This window comes from Podarcis pityusensis (genome assembly GCF_964106645.2).
Source record: "Podarcis pityusensis genome assembly, chromosome: 2".
Classification (NCBI taxonomy): domain Eukaryota; kingdom Metazoa; phylum Chordata; class Lepidosauria; order Squamata; family Lacertidae; genus Podarcis; species Podarcis pityusensis.
In genome coordinates, this window is record NC_138029.1 from 63,715,288 (window position 1) to 63,741,482 (window position 26,195).

General features: G+C 46.0%; 1 protein-coding gene and 1 long non-coding RNA gene across 2 annotated transcripts in view; both read right to left on the reverse strand.

The window, feature by feature from the left end:
- Nucleotides 1-606: 606 nt before the first annotated feature.
- LOC308469259 overlaps nt 607-26,195 on the reverse strand; it is a 212,928-nt gene continuing 187,339 nt past the window's right edge. The window contains exon 2 of the long non-coding RNA XR_013982062.1: nt 607-1,581. This is a non-coding gene — a long non-coding RNA (uncharacterized lncRNA). The remainder of the gene's footprint in view (nt 1,582-26,195) is intronic.
- Nucleotides 17,872-23,756, reverse strand: LOC308469041 (uncharacterized protein; the record flags this gene model as incomplete). The annotated part of the gene is made up of 2 exons (XM_080991393.1): nt 17,872-19,601; nt 20,523-23,756. The coding sequence occupies one exon, from the start codon at nt 23,754-23,756 to the stop codon at nt 22,167-22,169; it is 1,590 nt and encodes a 529-aa protein (XP_080847519.1). The 3' UTR covers nt 17,872-19,601; nt 20,523-22,166.

The window sequence follows — 26,195 nt, forward strand, 5'->3', positions numbered from 1 at the left end:
CAAACAATAAAAGGTAAAGGTACCCCTGCCCGTACGGGCCAGTCGTGTCCGACTCTGGGGTTGCGCGCCCATCTCGCTTAAGAGGCCGGGGGCTAGCGCTGTTTGAAGACACTTCCGGGTCACGTGGCCAGCGTGACAAGATGCATCTGGCGAGCCAGCGCAGCACACGGAAACGCTGTTTACCTTCCCGCTAGTAAGCGGTCCCTATTTATCTACTTGCACCTGGGGGTGCTTTCGAACTGCTAGGTTGGCAGGCGCTGGGACCAAGCAACGGGAGCGCACCCCGCCGCGGGGATTCGAACCACCGACCTGACGATCGGCAAGTCCTAGGCGCTGAGGTTTTACCCACAGCGCCACCCACGTCCCTATCCAAACAATAGTCCAAAACAAAAGAGGGTACCAGGTTGATGAAGGTTATTGTGGGTTGCTTTTATGTCTTTATTTGAAGCGTACCCTTTCCTCTCAATTGTTCACTGCCTTTTCTAATTATTTTAATTAATTATATTATATCTGAGCTCCTTTATTCTTCTTACATGCTTGAAGTGTTCTACAGCTTTCTTCAAAATCAGACTTTGTTCTAACAAATTAAAACCTTGTTCCTATTAATTTCTAACCTTTTATAAATATGTTGCTCCAAAACATTTGAACTTCAAGGTGAGCTATATAAGTATTCTTGCCTCTGAAGTTTTCCTGCAGCTCAGGGACTTAAAAAAACAAAACTATATGCTTCAGATAATAATAAGCATGCCTCTAAAAATTACATAGACATTTTAAAATTGCCTTTTGTCTAAAGCCACAGTACTCGTTTGCTTTGATATTTCTCAAATTCTACAGTCAAACTTCTATTCTCAACACTTTGAATGTGTATTCCTCCCATGCCCTGTTTTGTTCCCATATACCAGCGCAAATCATCAAGAAAGTACACATAGTATTACTGTTCATTAGCTGCACTGAGCCATCAGTGTACATGACACATTACAAGCTGTTCGACAGCAGAACAGACTCCGAAGGCAGTGGACTCTCTTTCCTTAGTAGTTTTTAGGCCAGCCCTACCAGGCAGCAGCATGAAACAAGCTACTTCAGGGGCACTATAAGGTGGGGTTCGGCAAAGGCGGGAACTGGTGTCTGAATAGTGCAGCAAGAATTCTTTAAGTGCTGGCCCTGGTGGGCTATGCTCCAGGCAGCAAAATGCCTCAGGCCAGCACTGGTTGGATGAAAGTAGCCAGCTGCTTGCCTGGAAGGAATTTTTACTAACCTTAGGCAAGTGGGCAAGTTGTTCATGATGAAGGTGATGTTTGTTCGCCCTCAGTCTGCCATAGGCAGGGTACACAGGGGCCTCCTGTACTCTCATTCCAATGCTTTACCACTAAACTGGAAATGCCAGGAGAAGTGTAAACATGGCAAGACAGTGTGGGTTGGGGTGGCAAACCAGCGGTGTTCCTTCCTCTGTGTAGAATATGCCACCCATGCATTGGCTCTGATTCTCCTCCGCATCATCTCCATGGACCAGTCTTCTTCTTTGGCAATCACTTGTACCTGAGTAAGATTGTCTTCCATGAACACAGTCTTAACAGTGAGTCCCTAAGTGACTGTGGAGGCCAATTCTGGATCCACACGTCCTTCCACAGTGGGGACATAGGTTTCCGAGTGGGAGTTGATCATGGTGAGGGTTTGCCAAATGTGCCTTCCTCTTAGCACGTTTCTTCTTTTTGTCCTGAGTTTGAGCATCTTCAAAGTCCGTGAAAACTTTGGTAAAGGCTGTTCTCCAATTGGAGCGCTCGCCTGGACCAGTGGAGGCAGGGTCATAGGGGAAATAAGGCACTCCCCACCAACCCGTCTGCCCCCTAGGCCAGCTCCTAACTATCTTCATTCCTACTTACAACCAGTCCGTTGTAGAATTCAGCAGGAAGGAGAATGGGGACAAAACTAGAGTTCATTGGCTCTGTTTGTCACTGGCTCTGCATCCAGCAACTGTTGTAGGGCAGAAGATAGCGAGGATTCACCACTGGTGTGAGCAGGTGGCAGTGTGAGCAGATGGCGGACTGTCAGTATGGACCATGATTTATATGAAGAGCCATTAAAGCCTTCTTGCAGACATCCCCTCCATAAACTTGCAATTCATATTCTATTTCCACCCGTCTTCTCTTAAATGACTAGTGTATTTTTCTTTGAAGAGATGAGAAGCTGGAGAGAAATCTTGTGGGTTTGGCTGAGCTCCCTTCTTCACATGCTTGATGATTTCCACATTGCTTCAATGGGCTCCATTCTCTCTTGAATTCAAGCCCACATTTCCAGTACGGATCTGAACTGCATCCAGTTTCTCAAGTGGTACGAGAGCAGCTTTTTAACCAGGATGCTGAAAGGCGCAGGGAAAGTCCATGCTCTTGCTGAAGCCCTGAACCAATTTGGGCAGTGATTCCTAGCAGGCTCTTGAGGATGTGGTTTGATGCAGAGATGGGGGAACAATTAGACCCAGGTGATATTCCATACCAGTCAGGGCCGGTAGTTTCTCAGTAGTGTCTTGCCGTCTCCAATGCAGAGCAACATTGCTCAAGCCAGAGTGCATTATCCTTGAGAAATATCTCATATCCAGTTTCATTATGCTAACTGATTATGCAAGATACTTTTCTCCACGCTCCAGCTGTTGCTGCTAAAAAGTGCTAGTGCAAAGAACACATCCTGGCTTATGGGATTTCACGTGCATTCCCACTGTTTGTTTGGAAAGACATGAGATTAGTCACGCTCCATATCTACCCTGTTATCTATTATGTTGTCTTTTATGAAATATTCCATTTTGATGTGTTCTGCCCCAATGCAGCTTTGATCCAAATTGGAGGGGAAAGAACAACCTAGTTGCGTTTTAAGCCGGTAATACATACACGGCCCCAGTTGGCCATTGAGATGCAAGTGTGGTGGAAGGAAAAATGTAAGCCATTAAAGCAGCACGGATTCCTGGCAGCGTTCCCCGTTCCCAATGACCCTGACACTTAAGCTTCAAGGGCATATTGACTTTGGACTCTTTGAGCCTAATTCCTGACATGATTAATCACGAGGCACACGTAAACGTTTTCACTCCTGAAAGTATGTCGGGAGCTGGCATGACCTCCTGTCTCATCCTGGCTGAGCAAAGAAAGAGGCCACAAGATCTCCTTCCAAGCGAGAGCCAGACGCCTATCCCTGGTTCAGTCTAGCAAAGCCCAGGAGTTGACTCCCTTTGGCTTCACTGAACTTCATAGGAGGCCCGTTTGCAGCTCAGATGATTCTCTTCACTGCCTTCTACTTTCCTGCTTTGGGAACTTTCCCATGGGTCACAAGACAAACTCAACGTGTTGTTGCTCTAGAGCCCAGCTGGCCTTGTCCTTTGACAGAAGCGTGAAGTTAAATGGCGTTCCCTCTCCATTGACTGCTGCCAGGGAGAAGTGTAGCCGCCTTTTCAGATTCAACAGTGTGTCCATGCTGTAAGTGCAATGAAACAAACTAAAACTGCAGCGCTTTTTTTCTAGAAAAATAGGTGTATGTATCTGAAGAAGCGTGCATGCACACGAAAGCTCATACCAATAACAAACTTAGTTGATCTCTAAAGTGCTACTGGAAGGAATTTTTTTATTTTGTTTCACCATGAAGTTGTTACAGTAAGCGCCACACTTTTTAACAACAACAACAAAAAGAGGTGCTGGTACTGCGTACCCTTGAGTACCCCCTGAAAGAAAGAAAAAACAATGACTAAAAGTATTCAAAATCAATTTTTGCATGGTAGGCTTTAGATATGCACATATGTGGTGCTTCCCATCACTCCTTCTTTTGAAAGTTCCCATTTGGGCATTATAGTAAAAGCTAAAAGGAAAAAAAATGAGAAGTGCAAAGCAGCTCATGCATCTGCCGTCAGCTCTCAAAATAGCCAAAGCGACTTTTAATAGACTGTGAAATAGATGCTCAAATACAAAAGCAAGAAAATAAAAGTTGGAAAGAGTTGTGTGCTGCTGCTGCTGCTGTTTTTTTGTAAAAGTTGCTGAATATGCGAAGTTAAAGAAAATGTATTTAATACTTGAGAAAAGCTTTGGCAGAGGATAGGAGGAGGAATGGAACAAGGACTGGGGTGGAAGGTTCTGCCAAGACTTCTCCAAATGAGCACTGCCGTCTCTCAGATCCCTTGTGTTATGCTTGGTACCTGTACTGTGAAACAGGAATGTTCACATTAAAAGTCTAGAAATAAGGTACGGCACAAAATGCAACAGGGCTAAATAGCAGTCCTAGGCACCAAGTGCACAACTTCATAGCTGGATATCCTCTAAGCATCATGCGCCCCTGTCTCTCTCTGTATAATTCCTGCCCTTTTGCAGGAAGAACCCATTCCACCTACCGATTTCTGCTGCCTTGGCAGCATTCAAGATCCCGAGAGATTGCTCTTTTCCTGGTTCCTTTCGTCCCTTTGAGGTATAACCACTCCAAACACCGGAGGTATGTTTTGCCTGGTTAGAGACCTAAAAAAACCCTCTAGCATACAGACAAATGCAAGGAGTGTTCTTGACTCTCCCTGAGGTCTGTTGCTCCCTGTAGATGCAGCCAAGCACAAAAAAGAGGGGTTTTTTGTTTTGTTTTTTGTTTTAAACTGCTTGGCTCATGTCGGTGCTTGAAACAAGGAGCCCTTTCTTACTTGAGAAACTTTTTGGAAGGGTCCAGCGGAGGGAACATGATCACCTGGTCTTTCTGTTTATTTGTAAGCCAATCCCAGTTCACAGAAATGAAAACACACCTGTCTGCATTAGGCCTTATGCTAAAACATGTAGTCTCTTAACAGGAAAAGGGTCGTCTACTTATGTGCTCCCAGGACTTTGTGCTGATGTGGTCAGTTTCTGAGAGGTGAGTGGGTGTTGCTTTTCCTTTGGCGAGGCAGGATGCAGACTTTATCTCAGGAAGGTAACAGGCAGGCCCAAGATAACAGGCTCTGCAAGAAGGAAGGGCAAAAGCACTGGTGCCTGGGTTGATTTCATAGAAACCAAGAAAAAATAGGCAGAATTTGCCAAATATCCTCTGTCTGACCACAATGTGCTTCACAGTGCAATGCTCTGCTTGTCTACTAAGGAGTAAGTCCCAAAAAGTTCAATATCACTTATTTTGCTGGTAATTGTATACAGTGGTACCTTGGTTTATGAACTTAATCCGTTCCGGAAGTCCGTTCTTAAACCAAAGCCGTTCCTAAACCGAGGCACTCTTTACCTAAGGAGGCCTCCTGCTGCTGGTGCCCTTCCACCGTTTGACTTCCATTCTTAGACCAAGGTAAAGTTCATAAACCAGGACACTACTTCCGGTTTTGCGGAGTTCGTAAACCGAATAGTTCGTAAACAGGGCTGTTCTTAAACCGAGGTACCACTGTAAAGGATTGTAGCCTAAAACAAATTGTAAGCATTTGAGTTTCACATCTCTCTTTTATCAGGAAGAAACAAGTACTCAGAGTACTAAAAAAGGTAACAAGCTATTAATACTCACGTAGGTTTCAGTTTGACTTGTTCCCACAGGCAAATGACAGACCTGTTTGCTAATTAGATTTCCTCCTGTCCACAGGTGACTTGTTTTTGCTAATTCTCAGATTATAGAATTTACAGGTGCCACTGAATGACAACAAAAAAGAAATATGCCTAAATAATTTCATAAAACCATACAGTTGATATGATGGCTAAAAATGGGAGCAGGGGGAGAGGCATAGGCACTGTTGGTCTGAGAGGGGGACAAATTCACCCCAGAGAAGCAACTCACCCCCTACTCCATCCCATCTAAAAAATCAGCAAAGGAAGACCGACCTGGAACCATTTTGATTCCTAAACTGAGCAAATGTTTTCTCTGCAAGGTCAAAGTGGGAATCCTCCCATTGTCTCTTTCCTCACAAATCCTGTCTTAAGGGCACATTTAAGATATGAATAGGGTGTGAGCTTGTGACATGGCCCAGGAACTAAGTATTTATCATTACAAAAGAATGGCCAGGCTCCTCAGGCAATCCAATCAAGTAACATGCCAGACAGGAGATAAACAACGACAGGAAAAAAACAACATTCAAAATTTCTGTTTTAGACTGCCTTTTTTGTGATGTAGGTATAATGTATCTGAGGGGTGGTCTTAGGTTACACCCCTTCTGTGATGTATGTATGATGTATGATGTTTCTGGGGATGGTCTTGATCTACAGGGTGGCAATTTCAAAAGTCTTTATAAGGCCTTGTGCGCCATTTTTCTCGGTTCCTCCTCCTCTCCTGCAGATGAGGGGAGCACCCTGTTGCAACAGATCAATAAAGATCAAGCTTACTAGCTGCTTTACTTCTCAATATTCTCTGGTTGGCCTCTGTTATTCTCTCCTACCAATTGGGAACCTATGTAAGGACGCTATATGGGCTCTTGGATACCCCATAAGGGAAAAGGGCAATTTTTGTTTACAACACATCCCATAGCTAAACCCCTGTGGTTATTTGAAAGAAAAGCATTTTACTTACCAGTTAATCAGCCTGAAAAGTAAAATAAGGCTTCATGCTTAGTTGAAAGCTAAAGAGATGCTACCACTAGTGAGGGAGCAATTTCCATCGCAGCTGTGGCTGCGGAAAGAAGTCTTAGGGCTTGTCCAACCTTCCCCTTGTCCTGGGCCTAGAAAGAACGAGTCCAAGGTGTTTTCCACTTGGCAAACACTTTCCAAGCATGGGTCCTAGCGGTTTTCCCCTTGTTTCATTCTAAGGGAAAGCCTACTCTTTAGTCCTAAATCAGTAGAAATGTTAATTCGGAGAAAACCCTACAACTGAGTGCAAAAAGGGACAATAGGAAGTGTGAATGAGCCCTCTAACTCCCTGCCCCCCCACGTACTGCAGTTCCTATGGAAATGCTTCGCCCTCCCCATGCCTAGGTTTTTATTAAATAATAATAATCTATGATGTGGCTGCAAGCCACGCAATTAATGCAACATGTAGTGAGGCCCTTCCTTCAGAAGAAAAATGTTTAGAATGGGAGCCTTAAAGGGAAACGAGCTGTTTCTGCGGTTTCCAGAGAGGCTTAACAATCAATTCCTCTTCAATCCTCTTAAAAAAAACAACCGTTGAGTATTTCCATCCAGGATGTGTTCTAACTTTTTAACCATTGTTTTAACCCCATTAAAACATTAACAGCAAAGAAAAAAACAAAAACCAATCAATTCCTCTTCCTAGGAGCTCGGAATTGTACCTCTGCAAAGGGAAGTACAGTAGGGGTGTCCTAACAACTCTCAGCCCCTCCCCCCAACAAATTAATTGTTCTTTGGGGGAAGCTATGAATGTGTAAAATGGTATCATAGTGCTTTAAATGCATGCTGTGATTGTGGTATATGGAAAGATGCAAAAATGTGCTGTATAAAAGATTATTTTGACAGTGTAAGAAACGTTTAAATTAGAAGACGGGGTACTTAATGTGAGAGGTATTCATAACTTACATAATGAGAGCTCTCTTTTCTTGCTGACAAGGCCAGGAGCACAAATTCAATTCTTGTGTCAGAGCAGTTTCCTTTCCATAGAGAATGGTAGATTAGAGGATGAGTAGGAGGACCTAGTGTATTATTAATCCTCTAGCGTTTCTGAGAGTGGTAGAAAGACTAGCACACAGGATACTTTGAAGTTCTTCCCTGAAATCTTATGGACCCAGTGCCTTTTCAATAGAGTGCAGTGAAGGCATGTGTTGTGTGTGTTCTGTTTTATTAATAACTGGATATACTGATTCAATTGTCTCTTAACCAGATGGAACACATTGTCAAGAAGTCTGTTCCTTATCTCCCAGCATGCTTTTCTTCACAACAAGCAATAGCGGAAGACGTTTTCAAAATGGACATCAGTCTTTTTCACCTCATGAAGAACTGTCAACTGTTAGTACTGCAGTAAACTATAACCATGCTCTAAAACATCGTAGAAAAAGATATCCATGTTGGCCCATAAAGGGGGGGGGGGTTGGAATCCACAGTGGTATAATAACTTTATAACCCAAGCAAAATGTCACAAAAGTGTGAAAAACCTTTTGAGTTCAGGCTGCATGTTATGCAAATCGGATGTGGGGAGAGAAAAATGTTAAAAGCTGGCTTGGTATTAAAGCCACAAAGTCTGCATTTAGTCACAAGACTTAAGATGGAGTATGTGAAGGCATATCGGACACAATAGATTAGACTCTTCAAAGTGCTGTTCAGGTTTCAGGTTACACCTAGGGAAACGTGTGATGAAGAAATATTTAGTAGCTGGTTCCCTGTTTTGGAAAATATAAAATCCAGCAGGAAAAAATATAAATATGATGGAGGATCAACTGCACATTAGTTTCAAGTGAGGAAAGCTGACATGTAGATATGTAACTACAGGCAGGATAACCATAAACTGCTGCTCTCTCCCACATTTGTTTTTTTGACAGTTGAGCAAACCTGGAAATGTGGAGTGTTCCTGGAAAAATGCAGCTACTGTTTTGCCCAGGGCATCTCTATGGCACTTACAGAAAGAATTCTAGAGTGTGAAGCCTGTGCTGATCAGTCTGTGAAGTTGAGAGTTACGAGCATGGACTGAGCCGCACCCTCAGTATTTTGTGACCTGAAAGGAAGAGGAACATGTCTCATTCCTGAAATAACAACTATGAGGAGATATCTATCTATCTATCTATCTATATCTATATCTATATCTATATCTATATCTATATCTATCTATCTATATATATATGAATGAAGTTCAGTACACAAAATGCTTCAGTAAACTAAGCCGCCCATCACTGCTTGATTTTCATTCCCTTAACAGAATTATACCTGTTGTCTTTGTCCATGGAGTTTTCTTGGCAGGGATACTGGAGTGGCTTGCCGGTTCCTGCTCCAGGTGGATCACGTTTGGTCAAAACTCTCTACTATGACCTGTCCAACTTGGGTGGCCCTGCACGGCATAGCTCGTAGCTTCTCTGAGTTATTGCTGGAAGAAATATATTGCTGGAAGAAATATGAACAACCTCAGATATGCAGATGACACAAACTTGATGGCAGAAAGTGAGGAGGAATTAAAGAACCTTTTAATGAGGGTGAAAGAAGAGAGCGCAAAATATGGTCTGAAGCTCAACATCAAAAAAACGAAGATCATGGCCACTGGTCCCATCACCTCCTGGCAAATAGAAGGGGAAGAAATGAAAGCAGTGAGAGATTTTACTTTCTTAGGCTCCATGATCACTGCAGATGGTGACAGCAGGAACGAAATTAAAAGACGCCTGCTTCTTGGGAGAAAAGCAATGACAAACCTAGACAGCATCCTAAAAAGCAGAGACATCACCTTGCCAACAAAGGTCCATATAGTTAAAGCTATGATTTTCCCAGTAGTGATGTATGGAAGTGAGAGCTGGACCATAAAGAATGCTGATCGCTGAAGAATTGATGCTTTTGAATTATGGTGCTGGAGGAGACTCTTGAGAGTCCCATGGACTGCAAGAAGATCAAACCTATCCATTCTTAAGGAAATCAGCCCTGAATGCTCACTGGAAGGACAGATCATGAAGCTGAGGCTCCAATACTTTGGCCACCTCATGAGAAGAGAAGACTCCCTGGAAAAGACCCTGAAGTTGGGAAAGATGGAGGGCACAAGGAGAAGGGGATGACAGAGGACGAGATGGCTGGACAGTGTTCTTGAAGCTACTAGCATGAGTTTGACCAAACTGCGGGAGGCAGTGGAAGACAGGAGTGCCTGGCATGCTCTGGTCCATGGGGTCACGAAGAGTCGGACATGACTTAACGACTAAACAACAACAAACAGAATTATGAAGTCCCACTGATCTGATACTGAACTAGCACCATTGACAGCGCAATTCATTTCTGTCAACATTTAAAGTTGTGAAGGAAAGCAGTACAGCTTTCTCTCCCTCCCCTCCACCACCTGCCCCCGCCCTTCCAGGTGTTTGGCTGTGCAGATTTTTTTTAAACGTTATCCACAAAAGAGTTTTAATTCAAATTTATTGCTAGCTTTATTTACTTACTGAAGGAGAATTTCCTTAGAGGCAAGAAAGTACTTGGAATGATGTAACTTTATGATCCGCACTGCCATATGTCTGAGGAGAAAAAATGAAGCACGAGGGGGGGGGTATTTGTCTGTGATGGAAACACGGGGCCTTATGCCATTTTCAACACCCGACTATGGCAAGAGGTGCACAGGACTCTTAGAAAGCTTGGTAAGCATTTCTCCAGATGTAACAGCAGGAGTTACAGGCCTCTCTTGTATTTACCTTTGCAGACTGAGCTGAATGTAGTGTTGGCAATTCCCAATCCTAAAATATATTTCTACACTTCCAGGCTTTGTGGTTAAGACACGCATGCAGGCAGAATCATTAAGTGAATTTATTTCCTTTAGTCTGTCTGCATACTAAAGGTTCTGCTCATACTGCTCATTCATTTGATCACTTGGTGTTCTTTATGTATGCATGCCATCAGTGGGTGTCTGAGGACGAAGTAACATTTTTAGAGTCACTCTGGAGGAGTTCAAAAGTACCTGTTTCTCTTCAGAATCGAGCTCTGAAAGAAACAGTGGTTCCACAAACTTTAAGCAGACAGAAGCTGCGGAGTTGTCCACTGACCTGCTGGTGCCCTTGGATGTTAAACAGAAACTTCCCCAGACCTGGGAACAGTTTTGCACTTTTAATTTAAAATGCAAACAAACCACATACTGAATCAAGCAACAAATGTACAGATCAAGTCCCAAATGCTCTTTTAAATAAACAAACCCACATCATGGATAGTATATCTGAAGCAGGGTAGGGTGGTGGAGAAGCAGCACTGATCCAGTATCCTATTTTCTGATATGGATGTCTTGCCATTTCAGTTGTCAAGTTGAAAGCAGACCAATAATAGAGCTTGACAATTTGCTGAGTAAGTTTTGTTTTCCTGTTATACCTGTCTTCACCCTCAGGAACACGAGCTCTGAGAACTATCAGGAGCACTCTCATAAGACATCTTCTGCTGTTATGGAATCAGCCTGTTTTCCAGTCACAACTGAGCTGTCTTAAGTCATGTCCAGGTGGCTTGTTTGTGGAGCGTTCTTCCTGATTTGTTTCTGCAAAGTTTGCAGGGAATCATAGACTATAGAGGTGGAAGGGCCCACAAGGGTAATCTAGTACAGCCCCTGCAATGCAGGAATCTTTTGCCCAGCGTGGGGCTCAAACCCACGACCCACAGATTAAGAGTCTGATGCTCTGCTACTGAATGAGCTTTCCCGGCTTATATGATGTCTGATGTTTATGGAGCATTCATTCTCACTGGTCAGTTTCAAGTGCATTTTCCTAACTGCAAAAGGCTTGTGGGTTTTTTGTTTTTATTTCTGTTGTTGTTGTTGTTGTTGTTGTTGTTGTTGTTACTCACTGCCAAAGTTCCTGATTCAAGACCCCTGTGCCTTAAATGTGAAAACTGACTAGGGCTGCATCTAGACACATCAAAGAAGCGATTCAGTTAAGCACGTTGCAAACTCATATAGGGAAATCTGGGAGGGAAAGATGGGACTGGTTTCACAGTGTTATATTGCATATACAACGCACATTAAACACTTTTTCCTTACCCATCTAGCTGAGTCCCTAGGTTTCAGAGTCTTACACAATCTGGCAGAGAGCCCTGTGTAAATGTTATGTAGGAACTGGATGCAAAGAAATTGTGTGTCTACAGTCTCCATATAGCCATATGGCTGAATCCTTTATTGTTAGGCCAAAGCCACATAAAACAGCAGCAGAAAATGTCCTGTGTGTGCCTACAAACGTTAGAAGATCTGATCTGCTTAATATCAGCCCTAGATCCAGACCGGGGACAGTAATGTCTCTTTAGCTCAGAAAAATTTGGATTAGCACTTCATCTGTTATCTGGAACATTAATTTCTTTCTTGGAAAATCTGACAACAACAAAATTAAATGCCAGTCCATATTTCACAACATCAAGACTGAACTGGTGGCCTCTTTCAAATTCCTAATTTCAGGATCATGAGTCTGTCTGAGGCAATGTTCTTTGACCTTTCAAAATTGCTTTTCTTTTGCATATCACTTCACTTATCTCCCTTTTGCTCACAGACTTCTTGTTTCTATGAATTAAAAAATGCTCTCAGAATTCTCACAGTGAGAAACTTCATGTGCTTAAATTCCACAAAATGCACCCAAACCTGTTCCTTGATTTAATTTAGAATTTAGAATGATAATTCCAGCAAAAGTTTGACATGCTTTCCATTTATAACTCAGAGAAGTTCGCTCCTTAGAAGAGGCAAACAATTTAGAAAGCTTTTATCAGCCAAACCCAACTAGAAGTTTACAGAGCTTTTATGACACTAGGATAATTTGCTGTAATTCCAGATTCAGAGCAAAAGACCAACTGTCAGCATTTTCATGAAATACTGTCAAATTGAGAGGCTTCACAGCTCAGCTGCTCACATGACAGGCAAGGTTACAGCTTAGGCAATCAAGACAGTTTTCAGTTGCACATTTTAAAAACTGATTGCTGGAGAAGTGGAATTTCAATATGTATATTTTTAAATCAGTGAACAAATCTCTCTATTAACAACCTTGCTAATAAACTGATAAATAGAATGCCACTATTTTTAATCTTAGCTATCTAAAGTTTGGGAGGTACTTTGCTATAATTAAGTGCTGTGCTTTTTTTTTATTTTAAAGATTCCTCCATATCAATATATTTTTATAGTGAAGAGTACGGTAGTCCAAGACAATGCTGAAAGAAAGACTGAGCAGGCTAAGGGGCTAATATAAATTAGCAAACCTCCAACATCAAGTCTGTCAGACTTACACACACAAAAATGTTTTCTAAAAATCCATGTCTACAAGTCCCATTTGCAAGGAGGAAATGGTGACAGGGAATTTTGTGTGTCAAATAAAATACATACACATGGTTTCAGACTCACTTTCCACTCACTTTCCACAGTCATATGAAGTTGCAATTCATGAAGTGGGCTATTTCTTTGCATGGAATCTTCAATAGGTTCCTCCTGCAACCTACTGGGGTTTTCATCAAGGATCTCAAAGTGGCCTTCATGGTTCTCCATTTTATCCTCACAACAACTCTGTGAGGTAGGCATTTCTTTCTACTGCAAGGTTGCCAAGACTGAGCCAGTTGCCTGTTTCTTTCTGGGTGGGTCATCTTATGCTTAGCAGACCTTCAACCCCATCCCTCATTTCCAGCATCAAGAGCAAATTCATGCAGATTGGCTCCTAGTTCATACAGAGACTGACATTTTTATCCTTCCTGCCAATACTGCTAGTTCTGCCAAATATGGAAAATGTTGGTTCTGCCATTTACACATTTATTTGTACTAAGTGAAAAAGAATCTCTTCTATTAGAAAAATCAAAGGCTTCGGCATGAAGTAGGATCTAATTCCATATTATATTTAAAGAGAAAATAGAAAGGTTTCCTTAGAGTACTAACTCAGCAATGAGTATTCTGTTGAGTAGATGCTAAGGAAATTACAGTTCTTCCTGATGAAAGATGTGCATATTATTCCGGATACAACCAGACATATTTTAAACACAGATTTAGGTCACAAGGGATACCAGCAGACAAATAATCTGTCTTTCAGTGTTTTTGTATTCCTGCATATACTCCCGGATCCCACACAAGCACAAAACTTTCCCCTACAAGCCCGCACACACACCATTCAATATGAATTCACAGAGTGAATACAGAATTTGTCTTGAGATTGTCAACTTTCACATGTGGTATGTGGAATGCATTTCATGTTGCTCATGCACCTTAAAATTATTTCCATAAGTCCCCCAAAAAAGAAAAGGCCAACTATCTTCAGTCAGACACTGTGATTAGATGCTAAAATAGGGCTGGGGTGGAAATGCTTTGGGCACTGTTATAACCTATGCTCCCTACTTTCTCTTCCTATAGTGCTAAAGATATGGGCCCCCAAAACAATAAAGTGGATTCCTGGAACCTGCAGACATTACTTTGATCTCTCATTCTAGTTTACCTGCCCACAAAAGTAATCCTAGATAGATGATAGTTATGTCACCAAGTTCTAAGAGCTGTATTTGATGTGAGATTTGGGGTGGGGTGGGGCTGATCTGTGACTTGGGGCCCCAGGTGAGAGCCAAGGTGGATGGGTGGAGTCCTGCAGGAGAGCCAGGAGGCTGAGAGGTGGTGAACAGGGGAGGTGAGTCAGATGGAAAAGAAATCACTGATTTGTAAGGTTGGTCGTGATTCTATCACATGAACCATGTACAGTCAGATGTGGTACAGTTTATATACAGGTTCTTAAGAATGTGCATGTTTGTAGCCAGGGGGGCGACTGAGGTGAATTGAGGGGCAGGCAGCGTGTGACCAAGCCAAAAGAATTCCTACTTTCAAAGGAAGCCTATTGGCTTAATGCCAATATACAACTTCCCAAATTTCTGCAAAAACATACATAACAGCCTGCTGGATTGGGCCAGTGGCCCATCAAGTCCAGCATCCTTTTGGACAACCAGATACCTGTGGGAAACCCACAAACAGGACTTGAGCGCAACAGCTCTCTCTCATCCTGTGGTTTCTAGCAACTGGTATTCAGAAGCATTCCTGCTCCCAACTGTGGAGGCAGAGCACAGCCAGCATGGCTAGTGAAAGGTAAAGAGACCCCTGACCATTAGGTCCAGTCGTGACCGACTCTGGGGTTGCGGCGCTCATCTCGTTTTATTGGCCGAGGGAGCCGGCGTACAGCTTCCAGGTCATGTGGCCAGCATGACTAAGCCACTTCTGGCGAACCAAAGCAGCGCACGGAAACACCATTTACCTTCCCGCCGGAGTGGTACCTATTTATCTACTTACACTTTGATGTGCTTTCAAACTGCTAGTTTGGCAGGAGCTGGGAATGAGCAACAGGAGCTCACCCCGTCACGGGGATTCGAACCGCCAACCTTCTGATCGGCAAGCCCTAGGCTCTGTGGTTTAGACCACAGCGCCACCCGCGTCCCTATCATGGCTAGTAGGCATGGATATTTCAAGCCCTCTAGGCTAGTGGCCATCACTACCTTTTGTGAGAGCAAGTTCCACGGTTTAACTATGCGCTGCGTGAAGCAGTACTTACTTTTATCTGAATCGTCCAACATGCAGCTTCATTGGTTGTCCACAAGTTCTAGTGTTATAAGTGATGTGTAGGTGGGTGTAGGCATGAACCCAAGTCTGAGATTCAGCTTAAAAAGTACCGTATTTTTTGCTCTATAAGACTCACTTTTCCCCTCCTAAAAAGTAATGGGAAATGTGTGTGCGTCTTATGGAGCGAATGCAGGCTGCGCAGCGATCCTTCTTGCTGTTCTGGCTTCTGGGATTCAGAATATTTTTTTTCTTGTTTTCCTCCTCCAAAAACTAGGTGCGTCTTGTGGTCTGATACGTCTTATAGAGCGAAAAATACGGTACCTTCTTGTAGAGGCTAGCCAGGAGCCTTTGGGAAGCGTGCGAGCAAGGTGTGAGCTCTCATGTCCTCGCAATGTTTTTTGGGACACTCCTGAATGTCAGGATGGAAAGATGGCCACCACCCATGAACCCCGCCAGGACCAACCACGCCATCTCCCGGGGCAAACACTCACCGCCTCGTAACACCAGTCCTTGAGGATGTCCAGGTCTCCGGTTATAATGGCCTAAAGAAAGGAGGAGAGGCAACAGAGCATCACACACAAGGAGCTGCGACCACAGAGGGACAAGCAGAAGGACAACGGAGAGTACACGAAGGGCCTAAGGGCTGTAGGCTCGGAGTAGAGGGACTGCTTGGCATGCAGAGGTCCCAGGTTCAACACACACACACACACACACCAGCATCTCCAGGTAGAGGTAGGAATGCTGCTCTGCTCTAAACCCCAGAGAGCTGCTGCCAGTCTGGGTAGACAATATTGAGTCAAATGGACCAATGAACCTGACACTGTACGAGGCAGGTTCCAATATTCCTAAATCTAAAACTTTCTCCAAACTCTCTTCCTTGCATCCGAGTTCTAATAAAGGTCGTAAAATCAGAGAACTGTAGAGTTGGGAAACCAAGAGTCATCTAGTAATATACCGTATTTTTCGCTCTATAGGACGCACTTTTTCCCCTCCAAAAATGAAGGGGAAATGTGTGTGTGTCCTATGGAGCGAATGCAGGCTCCTTGGCTTCGCGGCGACGCACCTGACCTGGAAGCCGGAGGAGGAACAGAAGGGTCTCCTTCTGTTCCTTCTCCAGCTTCGCTGAAGGGGCAGCGCCCCTTCAGTGACGCGCCTGTCCTGGCTTCTGCCTTAGCCCTGCGCAGCCTCTTCAGGCAGGGGGAGCCTTCATCCCGCTGCCCTGAAGAGGCTTGGCGCGGTTGTCCCAGAAGCCAGAACAGCCACACAGTATCCCAGAAGCCAGATCCCTCTTGCTGTTCTGGCTTCTGGGATTCAGAATAATTTTTTCTTGTTTTCCTCTTCCCAAAACTAGGTGCGCCCTATGGTCCGGTGCGCCCTATGGAGCGAAAAATACGGTATTTGCTGGAACAGCAGAACAAGAAGAACAAGACTGACAAACAGGGGCACTTGGCCCAGTATATTTACCTTAAGCCGGCCCAGACAAAACACACAGGTTGCCTGTGATAGGTCGCCTGCAATTAACGAATCACAACACTGGCCCTATCACAGCAGGGATTGGTGGCTTGCCAGCTACTAACAATGTCATTGGAGGGTTTTAGAATCCTCTGTCTTTTGTTATGCAAATGAAGCTGCTGAGCTCCAGGAGGTCTGAAGTGCATGCATACATAACAATAAGAGAGGGGGGAAAGCTTTTCTCTATTTCTGCATGACATCTTTTACTTGGTCTTTTCTCTAAACTGAAGTCCCAGGTGCTGCGACCTCTCCTCATAGGGGAGCTGCTCTTCTCCAAAGGCCTTCATTCTTTGACCAGAGTCATGCTGAGAAATTGCCATGGTTTGTCCAGACGTGACTTTTTTCAAGGATTTATTTGCTGCTGCATGGAGAAATTTTGGAGACCTTCAAGACTTATAAACACTCGAGATTTATAAACAATCTAGAATTTCAGGCAGTTGTGTACTGAACAAACCAGAGACAAAATGCAGTTGCTAATCTATTTATAACAGTTTTGTCATAAAATCTGGCATACGCATAAAAGGTCCTTTTACATTGTTATTTGCTTACACATTAAATCAGCAGCCTTACACCAGGAAATTGCCTTAACCTCGGCATTAGCAAGAAGATGCTAAGTTAAACAATAGATTTCACTCCTGTTACCATAGGGAGAAGTGCTCTATTTTCTTCAGTGAATTAACTGATAATGACAATTACTGTTAAGTGATAATGGCAGTGCACTGTTAATGACAGTTATGTAATTATTTTTAACTATTGCATTCTTTTCTTTCAAAAAAGGAATTAAGCAGAGGAAGGGGGAGCCAGGAATCAGCACAGTTCAGCTATTTCATTTTGATGTCAGATTCACCTGCATTACAAAGATTGGCTGATCAAATCTGCAAGATTAGGAACCACATCCAAGAATCTTGACAGGACAAAAGCGATGTGCAATAATTAGTATATTTTAAATGTATTTGCAATTAGAGTCTGCCATGAGAAACAGAGCAGATTTAAGGACGTCATAAAATTAAACAGCTAGGAAAAAGGGCACAAAACCTAATACGGAAAGAGAAGACAGATGAGTTGAAAACAATTGCTCCCAGATGGAATGAGGGATTGAGCTACTGCAATGGCTAGAAATTTGGTTACTAACCCTGATAGCTACGTTCTACCTCCACTTTGGAAGCACAGTATGCTTCTGAATACCAGTTTCCAGGGTCAACAAGAGGGGAGAGAGCTGCTGCTGCTGCGCTGAGATCCTGCTTGCGTGGCGAGTTCCCGCCCCCCACCAAGAATAAATAAACACACGAGACACCATAATTAAGGTTAATTGGGCGAATTAGGCCACAACTTTATTGAATTCAGGAATGAGAGGCATTGGCTTAGGCATTGGTCCTAACGACTATCCGGCTCCAGCCCATTTGCTGGAGGCACGGTGAAGGGTTAACACTGATCGGGGGAGTCTCCCGCCGAGGCACGTCGACTAGGAGCTCCCCCGGGTCACCGCTCTGGGGCGTGCCTTTGGCCCACACCTCCATAGGCTTCGGACAGGGCCACGCCCCCCGGAGTCCTTTAACGGACCACCCTTCGTTCACTGGGGGGAGGTGATGGCGTTCCTCCCCCCTAACACATCCTCTTAACCCCTTCTTACCAATGCCTACCGCCAATGCCGAAGAGTTGTGACGAGTTGCTACGAGGTAGGCGAAAAACCAAAAGGCTGGAAATTGCCAATTGGGAAAAATTCCTACCATGCCCCTTGCGGCGACAGGCCGAAGCCCATAGCAAAGTCAGACCTACCTAAAGCCCAACTAAAGGGAGGGAGGGTGGGGAAACGTGGGGCTAGCCGGAGAAGAGAGGGCGAGCCCCCTCCGCTCCGGCCCTAAATAGGGCAAGCCACGCCCCCTCCAGCCAGCTGATTGGCTGGCCGGGAGGCGTGGCCGGATGGGATTCCCCTGCTCTCGCGGGGGCTGAGACCAGCCCCCGCTCACGTGGGGAAGGGCGTGATGCCCGCAACCCCACCTCCTGGGGCAGGCCTGGAAGTGGCTTTGCGTGGCGAGTTCCCGCCCCCCACCAAGAATAAATAAACACACGAGACACCATAATTAAGGTTAATTGGGCGAATTAGGCCACAACTTTATTGAATTCAGGAATGAGAGGCATTGGCTTAGGCATTGGTCCTAACGACTATCCGGCTCCAGCCCATTTGCTGGAGGCACGGTGAAGGGTTAACACTGATCGGGGGAGTCTCCCGCCGAGGCACGTCGACTAGGAGCTCCCCCGGGTCACCGCTCTGGGGCGTGCCTTTGGCCCACACCTCCATAGGCTTCGGACAGGGCCACGCCCCCCGGAGTCCTTTAACGGACCACCCTTCGTTCACTGGGGGGAGGTGATGGCGTTCCTCCCCCCTAACACATCCTCTTAACCCCTTCTTACCAATGCCTACCGCCACCGAGCAGTCGCTCGCCGCCAATACTCTCATGCCTGAATCCACTCCCTTATCCCCTTAGCAATATCCATCAGCCAAACATCGTTACCAGCATCCGAAAGATGCACGCCATCATACCGGTAGAGGGCCTCAAGGTTGAAACGAATGCCCGGGTGGCCGATGACCAACCCCCCCAGGGCTGCCACTCTACGCACCACCGCCCGATCCAAGGCTTTCCTAGCCCTATTCATAGCTATCGGGCACCTGCAATCTCTCCAAACCCGCCTCTCCATCAGCGAGGCCCAAATAATTGTGACATTCGGGTAAGCTGCCTTCAGCTCCTCGAAGTCGCTAAAAATGTGCCACTGCAAATCAACTGCCTTCCTGTAGGCTAGGTCGTTTTCCCCTAATTGTATCAGCAAAGCGTCTGGGGGGCCCTCCACTGCTGCTCTGGCCTTAAATGCTGGCAGCATCTCGGCCCAGCGCATTCCCCTCCGGGAGACCCAGGAAATGGTGATGTCAGGTGGAAAGCCCAAGCGTGGCCCGAGACCGGAATTAATGGCACGGACCCTGGCCCAATGCACAATACTGTGCCCGATAATCCAGACGCGCACCCCCATGTCACCTGTAGGAAATTGAGAGAAAAGGCCATGGTCAATCACCATCACAAATTCTTTCTCAAATAACGTTTGTACGCATCAGACTTCCAGCGACCTAAGTCCCTAATCCTTTCTGCTGTAAGACCCAGGTGCATTGCCGTGGTGGCTGCTCCAATCCTGAAAGAGTGTGCTGCAAAATCTGCTGCGGGGATGCCGCATGCTGCTAGCGCTAAGCGCATGACCCGAGTGAACTGGTGACGCGTCAAAGGTAAACCATCTGCGTGGATCAATAGAGGCCCTGCCGAGCTGACCCTCAGGGATAAGAAGCGCCTCGTGTCTTTAACTGGACATGGGCCAGGCATGCCGGTGGCCATCAGCTGAACCAGAGCCCCCCTCCCGTACTGGTCTGTTTTGGAGCTGCGTATCCGTATTACCAGGTCCTCCCGTGACAGGGTAACATCGCTTAAAAGCAAGCCCCGGGAGAAACCGTGCCGACCCGCTTCATAAACTACCTCACCCACGCGCAGAGCTCCAAAAAAGGCAATGGAGTACGCCGCTGAAAATAGGCGCGCCTCGTACTTTGACCAGCATACTGCACGCAATTTTTTATGGATTTGGGAAAGGATGTCAAATGATATCGGCCTTCTCATATCGCAGTTTGGGGGCTGTAGCCTGCGCCAACCCTCTAACGTCCTTCGTATAACAAAATCGTCACAAGGATCTGTGGAAAATACCGCCTTGCAAAAGAATGAAATTGCTGCGGCTTGAAGGTTGAGGGTTCTAGGGGCGCGGCCCAAGCGTCTTAGGTAAACTAGGTAAGATAGCACCTCTGGCTTGACGGGAGGGGCATTGCTCTTGATGGCTCGGGTTTTGTCGCGGAATTTTAAAAAATCTGACCAAGCCTTCTTATACGATCTCAAAGTGGAAGGTGCCAATGAGGCCATTACTCCCTGAATCACTTCTGGCTCCCAGGCCTCTGGTCCCCATGCCTCTGGTCCCCGAGACTCCAAAGATGTTCCGGGAATGGCTGCGGCAGAAGCTCTGCATCCGGTGCCAACGAGCGGAAGCGGTCCATCTGAAAGCGAGATAGGGCGTCCGCGATGTCATTATTTACACCAGGCACAAATTTTGCAGAGAAGTGGATGTTGAGCTCTAAACACCGGAGAACGAAGGAACGCAGGAGGACGCCTACCCTTGGTGACCGTGCGACCTGCCTGGAAAGTACTGCCACCACGGCCTGATTGTCGGTGTGGAAGCACACCCTATGGTTACTAAAGGTTTCCGGCCACAGGTGCACTGCCACTACTATCGGAAAGAATTCCAGGAAGGTTAAGTCTCTGGTAATGGGGCCCCCTTGCCAGTCGGCGGGCCAGCGCTGAGCACACCATTGGCCCCTAAAGTAAACGCCAAACCCCAGAGAGCCCGAAGCATCCGAATGGACCTGGAAGTCAACCAGCAGCGACAAGTTGTCCTGCCACAGGGAAATGCCGTTGTAGTTCTGCAAGAACTTCAACCAGACTTCCAGGTCGGACTTCACTTCCTTGGATAGCCGCACCCTATGGTGAGGGGAACGCAGCCCTGCCGACAACTTCGCGAGGCGGCCGCAGAATGGGCGGCCAGGGGAAACCACGCGGCAAGCAAAATTTAAGTGACCTAACAGTGACTGGATTTGCCTGAGTGTAACTTTTCTTAGGGGGAGCAGCTGCCGAATCAGGTCACCAAGCGCGATGAGTTTTTCCCTGGGAAGTTTTGAGGTCTGAGCGACAGTGTCCAGCTCAATACCTAAGTAAACCATTGTCGTAGCCGGACCCTCAGTTTTGTCGGCGGCTAGAGGAACCCCCAGTTCCCCTGCTAATGATATAAAGGCTTCAAGGAGCTCTGAGCACTTAAGCCTGCTATTGGCCACGAGGATAAAGTCGTCCAGGTAGTGCGACACGCCCTCGGCGCCGGTTCTAAAGCGAAGCGCCCAGTCTAGGAAGGTGCTGAATGCCTCAAAGGCTGCGCAGGCCACAGAGCAGCCCATGGGCATTGCCTTGTCTACAAAATACGCCCCCTCAAATTTGAAGCCAAGCCACCGGAAATCTTCCGGATGAACTGGCAGGAGTCTAAAGGCCGACTCAATGTCACATTTTGCCAGCAGCGCCCCCTTGCCGAACTTGCGTATGAGCTGTACCGCTTGGTCAAACGTGGCATATCTAACTGTGCAGAGTTCCTGTGGTATCGCATCGTTGACGGACCCCCCCTTTGGGTAGGAAAGGTTGTGGATCATGCGATACTCACCGGGCGCTTTTTTGGGGACTATGCCTAACGGGGATATATGGAGGCCTTCAATTGGAGGGACTAGGAAGGGGCCGGCTACCCTTCCTGCTTTAATTTCCTTACTAATTTTCTTTTGGGCGACCTCGGGCATCTCCCTCACCGATTTTTGGTTTGGAGGATCACCTGAATTGGGGGGAAAGGCTACTGGGATCCTGAAACCAGTACTAAAGCCCTCCCATAAGTATTGTGCTGCCGTCCTGTTAGGGTAAAGGTCTAAAAGGTTTTTTAGCGGGGTCAACTTGATGGGGGACCAGGCTAAGCCCAGACTGGAATTACTGTCTGCCACCCTGGGGTCCAAATGGCGCTCCGTGGCCACCTCTCGGTCCCTGGTTATAGGCGCCTCTCCCACCCCGAAAGGGCTGCCTCCCTTTAATGCAGGCAGTGGCTGGGTGGTTACCAAGGCATTTTTCGCACTCGTGGCTGTACTTACAGACAGCCCGTGCACAAACCCCCTTGTTGTACTCCCAGCACAGTTGCCTCTGCTTAGCAGTGGTCTTCCAAGATCTTGACGACTCCTGGGGCTTCTTCTCCACGAAGGGACCCACGTGCTCTGACCAGTAATTTTGGTCCCTCAGATCCCAGCGCGTGGACGACAACTGTGATGCATTTCTGCGGAAATCTTCATCATAATTTAGGGCAGCAATATCTCCCGCTAAATCCCGTGCCCTCCTGACATGAGCCAGGTACGCAATCAAGTGCATCGCCCGCTTTGGATAAGCCGCGCTGACGACGCCCATGAACACCTGGAACCCATCCAGCCAGTTGTCAAAAGTACGTTCGGGTCTAGGTGTCCTGTACCTGCGATTACCATACTTGCGCTTCTTCTCTCCTTTACCCATAAGCTTTGCTGGAGGTATCAGTCTGAATATATCTATAAAGTCCCCATTGAGGATTTTATTCCTCTTTCTTGGAGATAAATGAGAGCCTACGATGAAATCCGTAGACAGATTAGTGGACGTTTTAACATCCTGAACCAATGCGCCATCCTTCCATTCAAGGGTCCCGTTAAAGGATTTTCTGTAGGAATTGGCCCTTCTCTCATGCACCCATAAAGGAAGCCCCACACAGTCCTCCCCGTGGCCCCAATACTCCTCCCTAGGAGCATCGCTATCTGAATCGGAAGAAGAAGAGGTACCTGAATCATCCTCTGAATCTGAATGCCTGCACTTCTTCTTCTTCTTTGAGGTGTGCTTCCTCTTCTCTTTCCTCTTCCCAGAGTGGCTCTCGGGTATGGCTTGATCCGGAACGGTGATCGCCTGCGCTGCTTGCGTCCCCAGGGCTTCCTCGTCGGAAGAAGAACTTGAGGCACCCTCGGCTGGTGCCGTCTGTAGTGGCGGGTTCTGAAAGAGACTCGGAACACCTGGATCCTTTTGCAGATTAGTAGCCCCAGGACAATGAACGCAAGCCTTACCCTTTCTGCCTCCCCTCGGGGCCCCTTTTGCCTTGCCCGGGACGGCCGACTGTGCCCGGGTATTCCTTTTGGGCCGGGGTGTTGTCTCCTTGGCTGCTTTCAGCGCTGCCACCGTGGCTGCAGAAGTGCCGGGAAGATGCACCTCGTTGAGTTGTGTATCCGGAATGAAATCCTGTGTGAACGCTCTTGGTGCCTCCGGTACAGATACCGCCACCAACGGTGCTGCTGCCGATGGTGCCCCTGGCGCCAGCACTGGAGCCGCTGTCGCTTGCGCTGCCGGTGTTGCTGCCCCTTGTCCTGAAGATCTATGCCTATAGAAGTCCTGAAACGCTGTGAAAAAGTCTGCCAAGGCTTGAGGGTTACTTGGGATGACAAAGGGTTGGGGCTCCTCCTGATTCCCCTGAGGCCCCCCAGATGCAGTGGAGTTTACTTGGTTTCCTTGACCAGACATAATGCGAATTAAGACTCTTGCTTACCCTGATCAATGACACACCAACCACGTCGCACAACTAATGTGTGTAGTTTCAGAAGGAAACAGAGGCAGACAGTGAGCAGCGCAATCCAGTAAAAGAATAGCTATGCGTTCAAAATTATAGTTGTTATTGATATACGTCAAGTTTTATTTATTTATTTATTTATTTGCTTTTTAATTTTTAATTTATTTTATTTATTTTATTTTGTTTTGTTTTATTTTAAATATTATTATTATTAATATTATTACTATATATATATATATATATCGAATGCGTACAACTGTTTTTAGATAGAAGGGGTGGGTGCTGTAGGCAGGGGGCAGTAGCTGCCCTTGCTCCTGATCGACGAAATAAATTTAAAGCAAGCACCAATTGAAAAAGTTGGCCAAATGAACCAAATTCCAATTAATTGAGACGGAATTAAGTAATTAACTTGGCATGAAATAATATATACTGACTCTAAACAACACCCAAAGCAATGAGGTAAACTAAATAACCAAAAGACTTAAATCAACCAAATAAATCTAATCACCAATTAAATTAAATTGATATACAATCAGAATCCGGCGGTAATTGATTTGCCCTTTCACTTAGTCAACCAAATGAATTTAATGTTCCAGCCAAATGAATTAAATTAGGCTGCAATTTCTATCGCTCCTTAATTCACTCTTTAAATTACCTCCGAACCAAATTAAAATTTTTAAATGCAGCAGCAACAAAGTAAAATAAAGCGAGGTAAAGAATATCAACAAAGTAATATAAAGTAATAAAGCAGTAAAGCAGTACTAGCTGAATTGCCTTATGCAGCACCTTGCAAATTTAAATTACTCCATAAATCACCCTTCAAGATTGCCTCCAAACCCAATTAGAGTTTTTAAATGCAACAGAGAGGTAAGATCACTTGTCCAGCAGTAAAGCAGTAAAGAATTATTAGCAAAGTAAAATAAATCAAAGTAAGATCAATCAAAATAAAACAAAGTAAAATATAACAAAGTAAAATAATATCAACAAAGTAATATAAAGTAATGAAGCAGGAAAGCAGTGCAGGCTGAGTTGCCTTATGCAGTACCTTGCAGATCTAAACTGCTCCTTAAATCTCCCTTTAAATTTACTTCCGCACCAAATTAGAATTTATTTAAATACAACAGGGAGATAAGATCATGGAGATAAGCCTAGAAGTTATGAAAATCAGCCTCCTGTGCTTAGCCTTAGAGCAATAAACAGCAGAAGCACTCACACTGAGCACTGAGTATCCAATTCCCACCACAGAGTGCCTCACCTAAAATGGCCGCCGGGCCAAACCACGTGGTTAGCTCAAAATGGCGGCCGCAACTTCCTGGTTACCAAGCAACACAGCTATCAACTTCCTGTCCCTGGCTGCCAGCGTCCTGCCCCTGTGTTTGAAACAATAAACCTCAACCCGGGCGCGCTAAATAAAATCAAATCGGCAAATCAAATCATACTACACCATACACACCAGTCACAGGCCGACAGGCACACACCTCACTCCCCTTTTCAATGCTTCAAAACGAAGACCTGTACTGATTTAAAGGAATATTCCCAGAAAAATTGCCCCTATTAAAATGGCGGCCGCCCCCCTGGTCACGTGGCCCCTTAAAGGGCTATTAGGAAGAGATCGTTACTAAGCAACCCCGCCGCCTCTTCTCACTAGCTTCAGCGGCAAGTAACACACAGCCGGCGTGCTGCTAAAGGATCCCCCTGGACTCTCCCAGATTTTCCAACTCACGTGTGTTCCCTGGCGCAGAGCAGCTGGTGCACAATACCTCCTAGACAAGGACACGTCAGCTGCTACCGTTGCCTTTACCTCTCTTAAGCCGATGTGGAGAAAAGCTGCGCTGAACTATGCCAAGCAGCCTCTTTCAGACGAAAGGACCTATGAGAATAAAGCCCACCCCTGCGCTGCGAGTGATTTCAGCCCGGGAAAGCTTGCAACTGAAGCTGCTCTGCGAGTGATTTCAGCCCCAGAAAGCTTGCAGTTGAAGTGGAGCTTGGACTCCAGAAGGAATTAAATTTCCTTTAGTGATTTCAGCTCGAAATGCGAACAGCAGCTGCAGCTTCGCCCGGAAAGATCAGTGCCTGCTGCGCTGAAGCTCCACGTGGCAAAAGAAAAAAGGCTCCAACGACGACAGGATCAGCTGGGAAACGTGGGGCTAGCCGGAGAAGAGAGGGCGAGCCCCCTCCGCTCCGGCCCTAAATAGGGCAAGCCACGCCCCCTCCAGCCAGCTGATTGGCTGGCCGGGAGGCGTGGCCGGATGGGATTCCCCTGCTCTCGCGGGGGCTGAGACCAGCCCCCGCTCACGTGGGGAAGGGCGTGATGCCCGCAACCCCACCTCCTGGGGCAGGCCTGGAAGTGGCTTTATGATCATCGCACAGGCAACTGTTTGGTCACTGTGAGA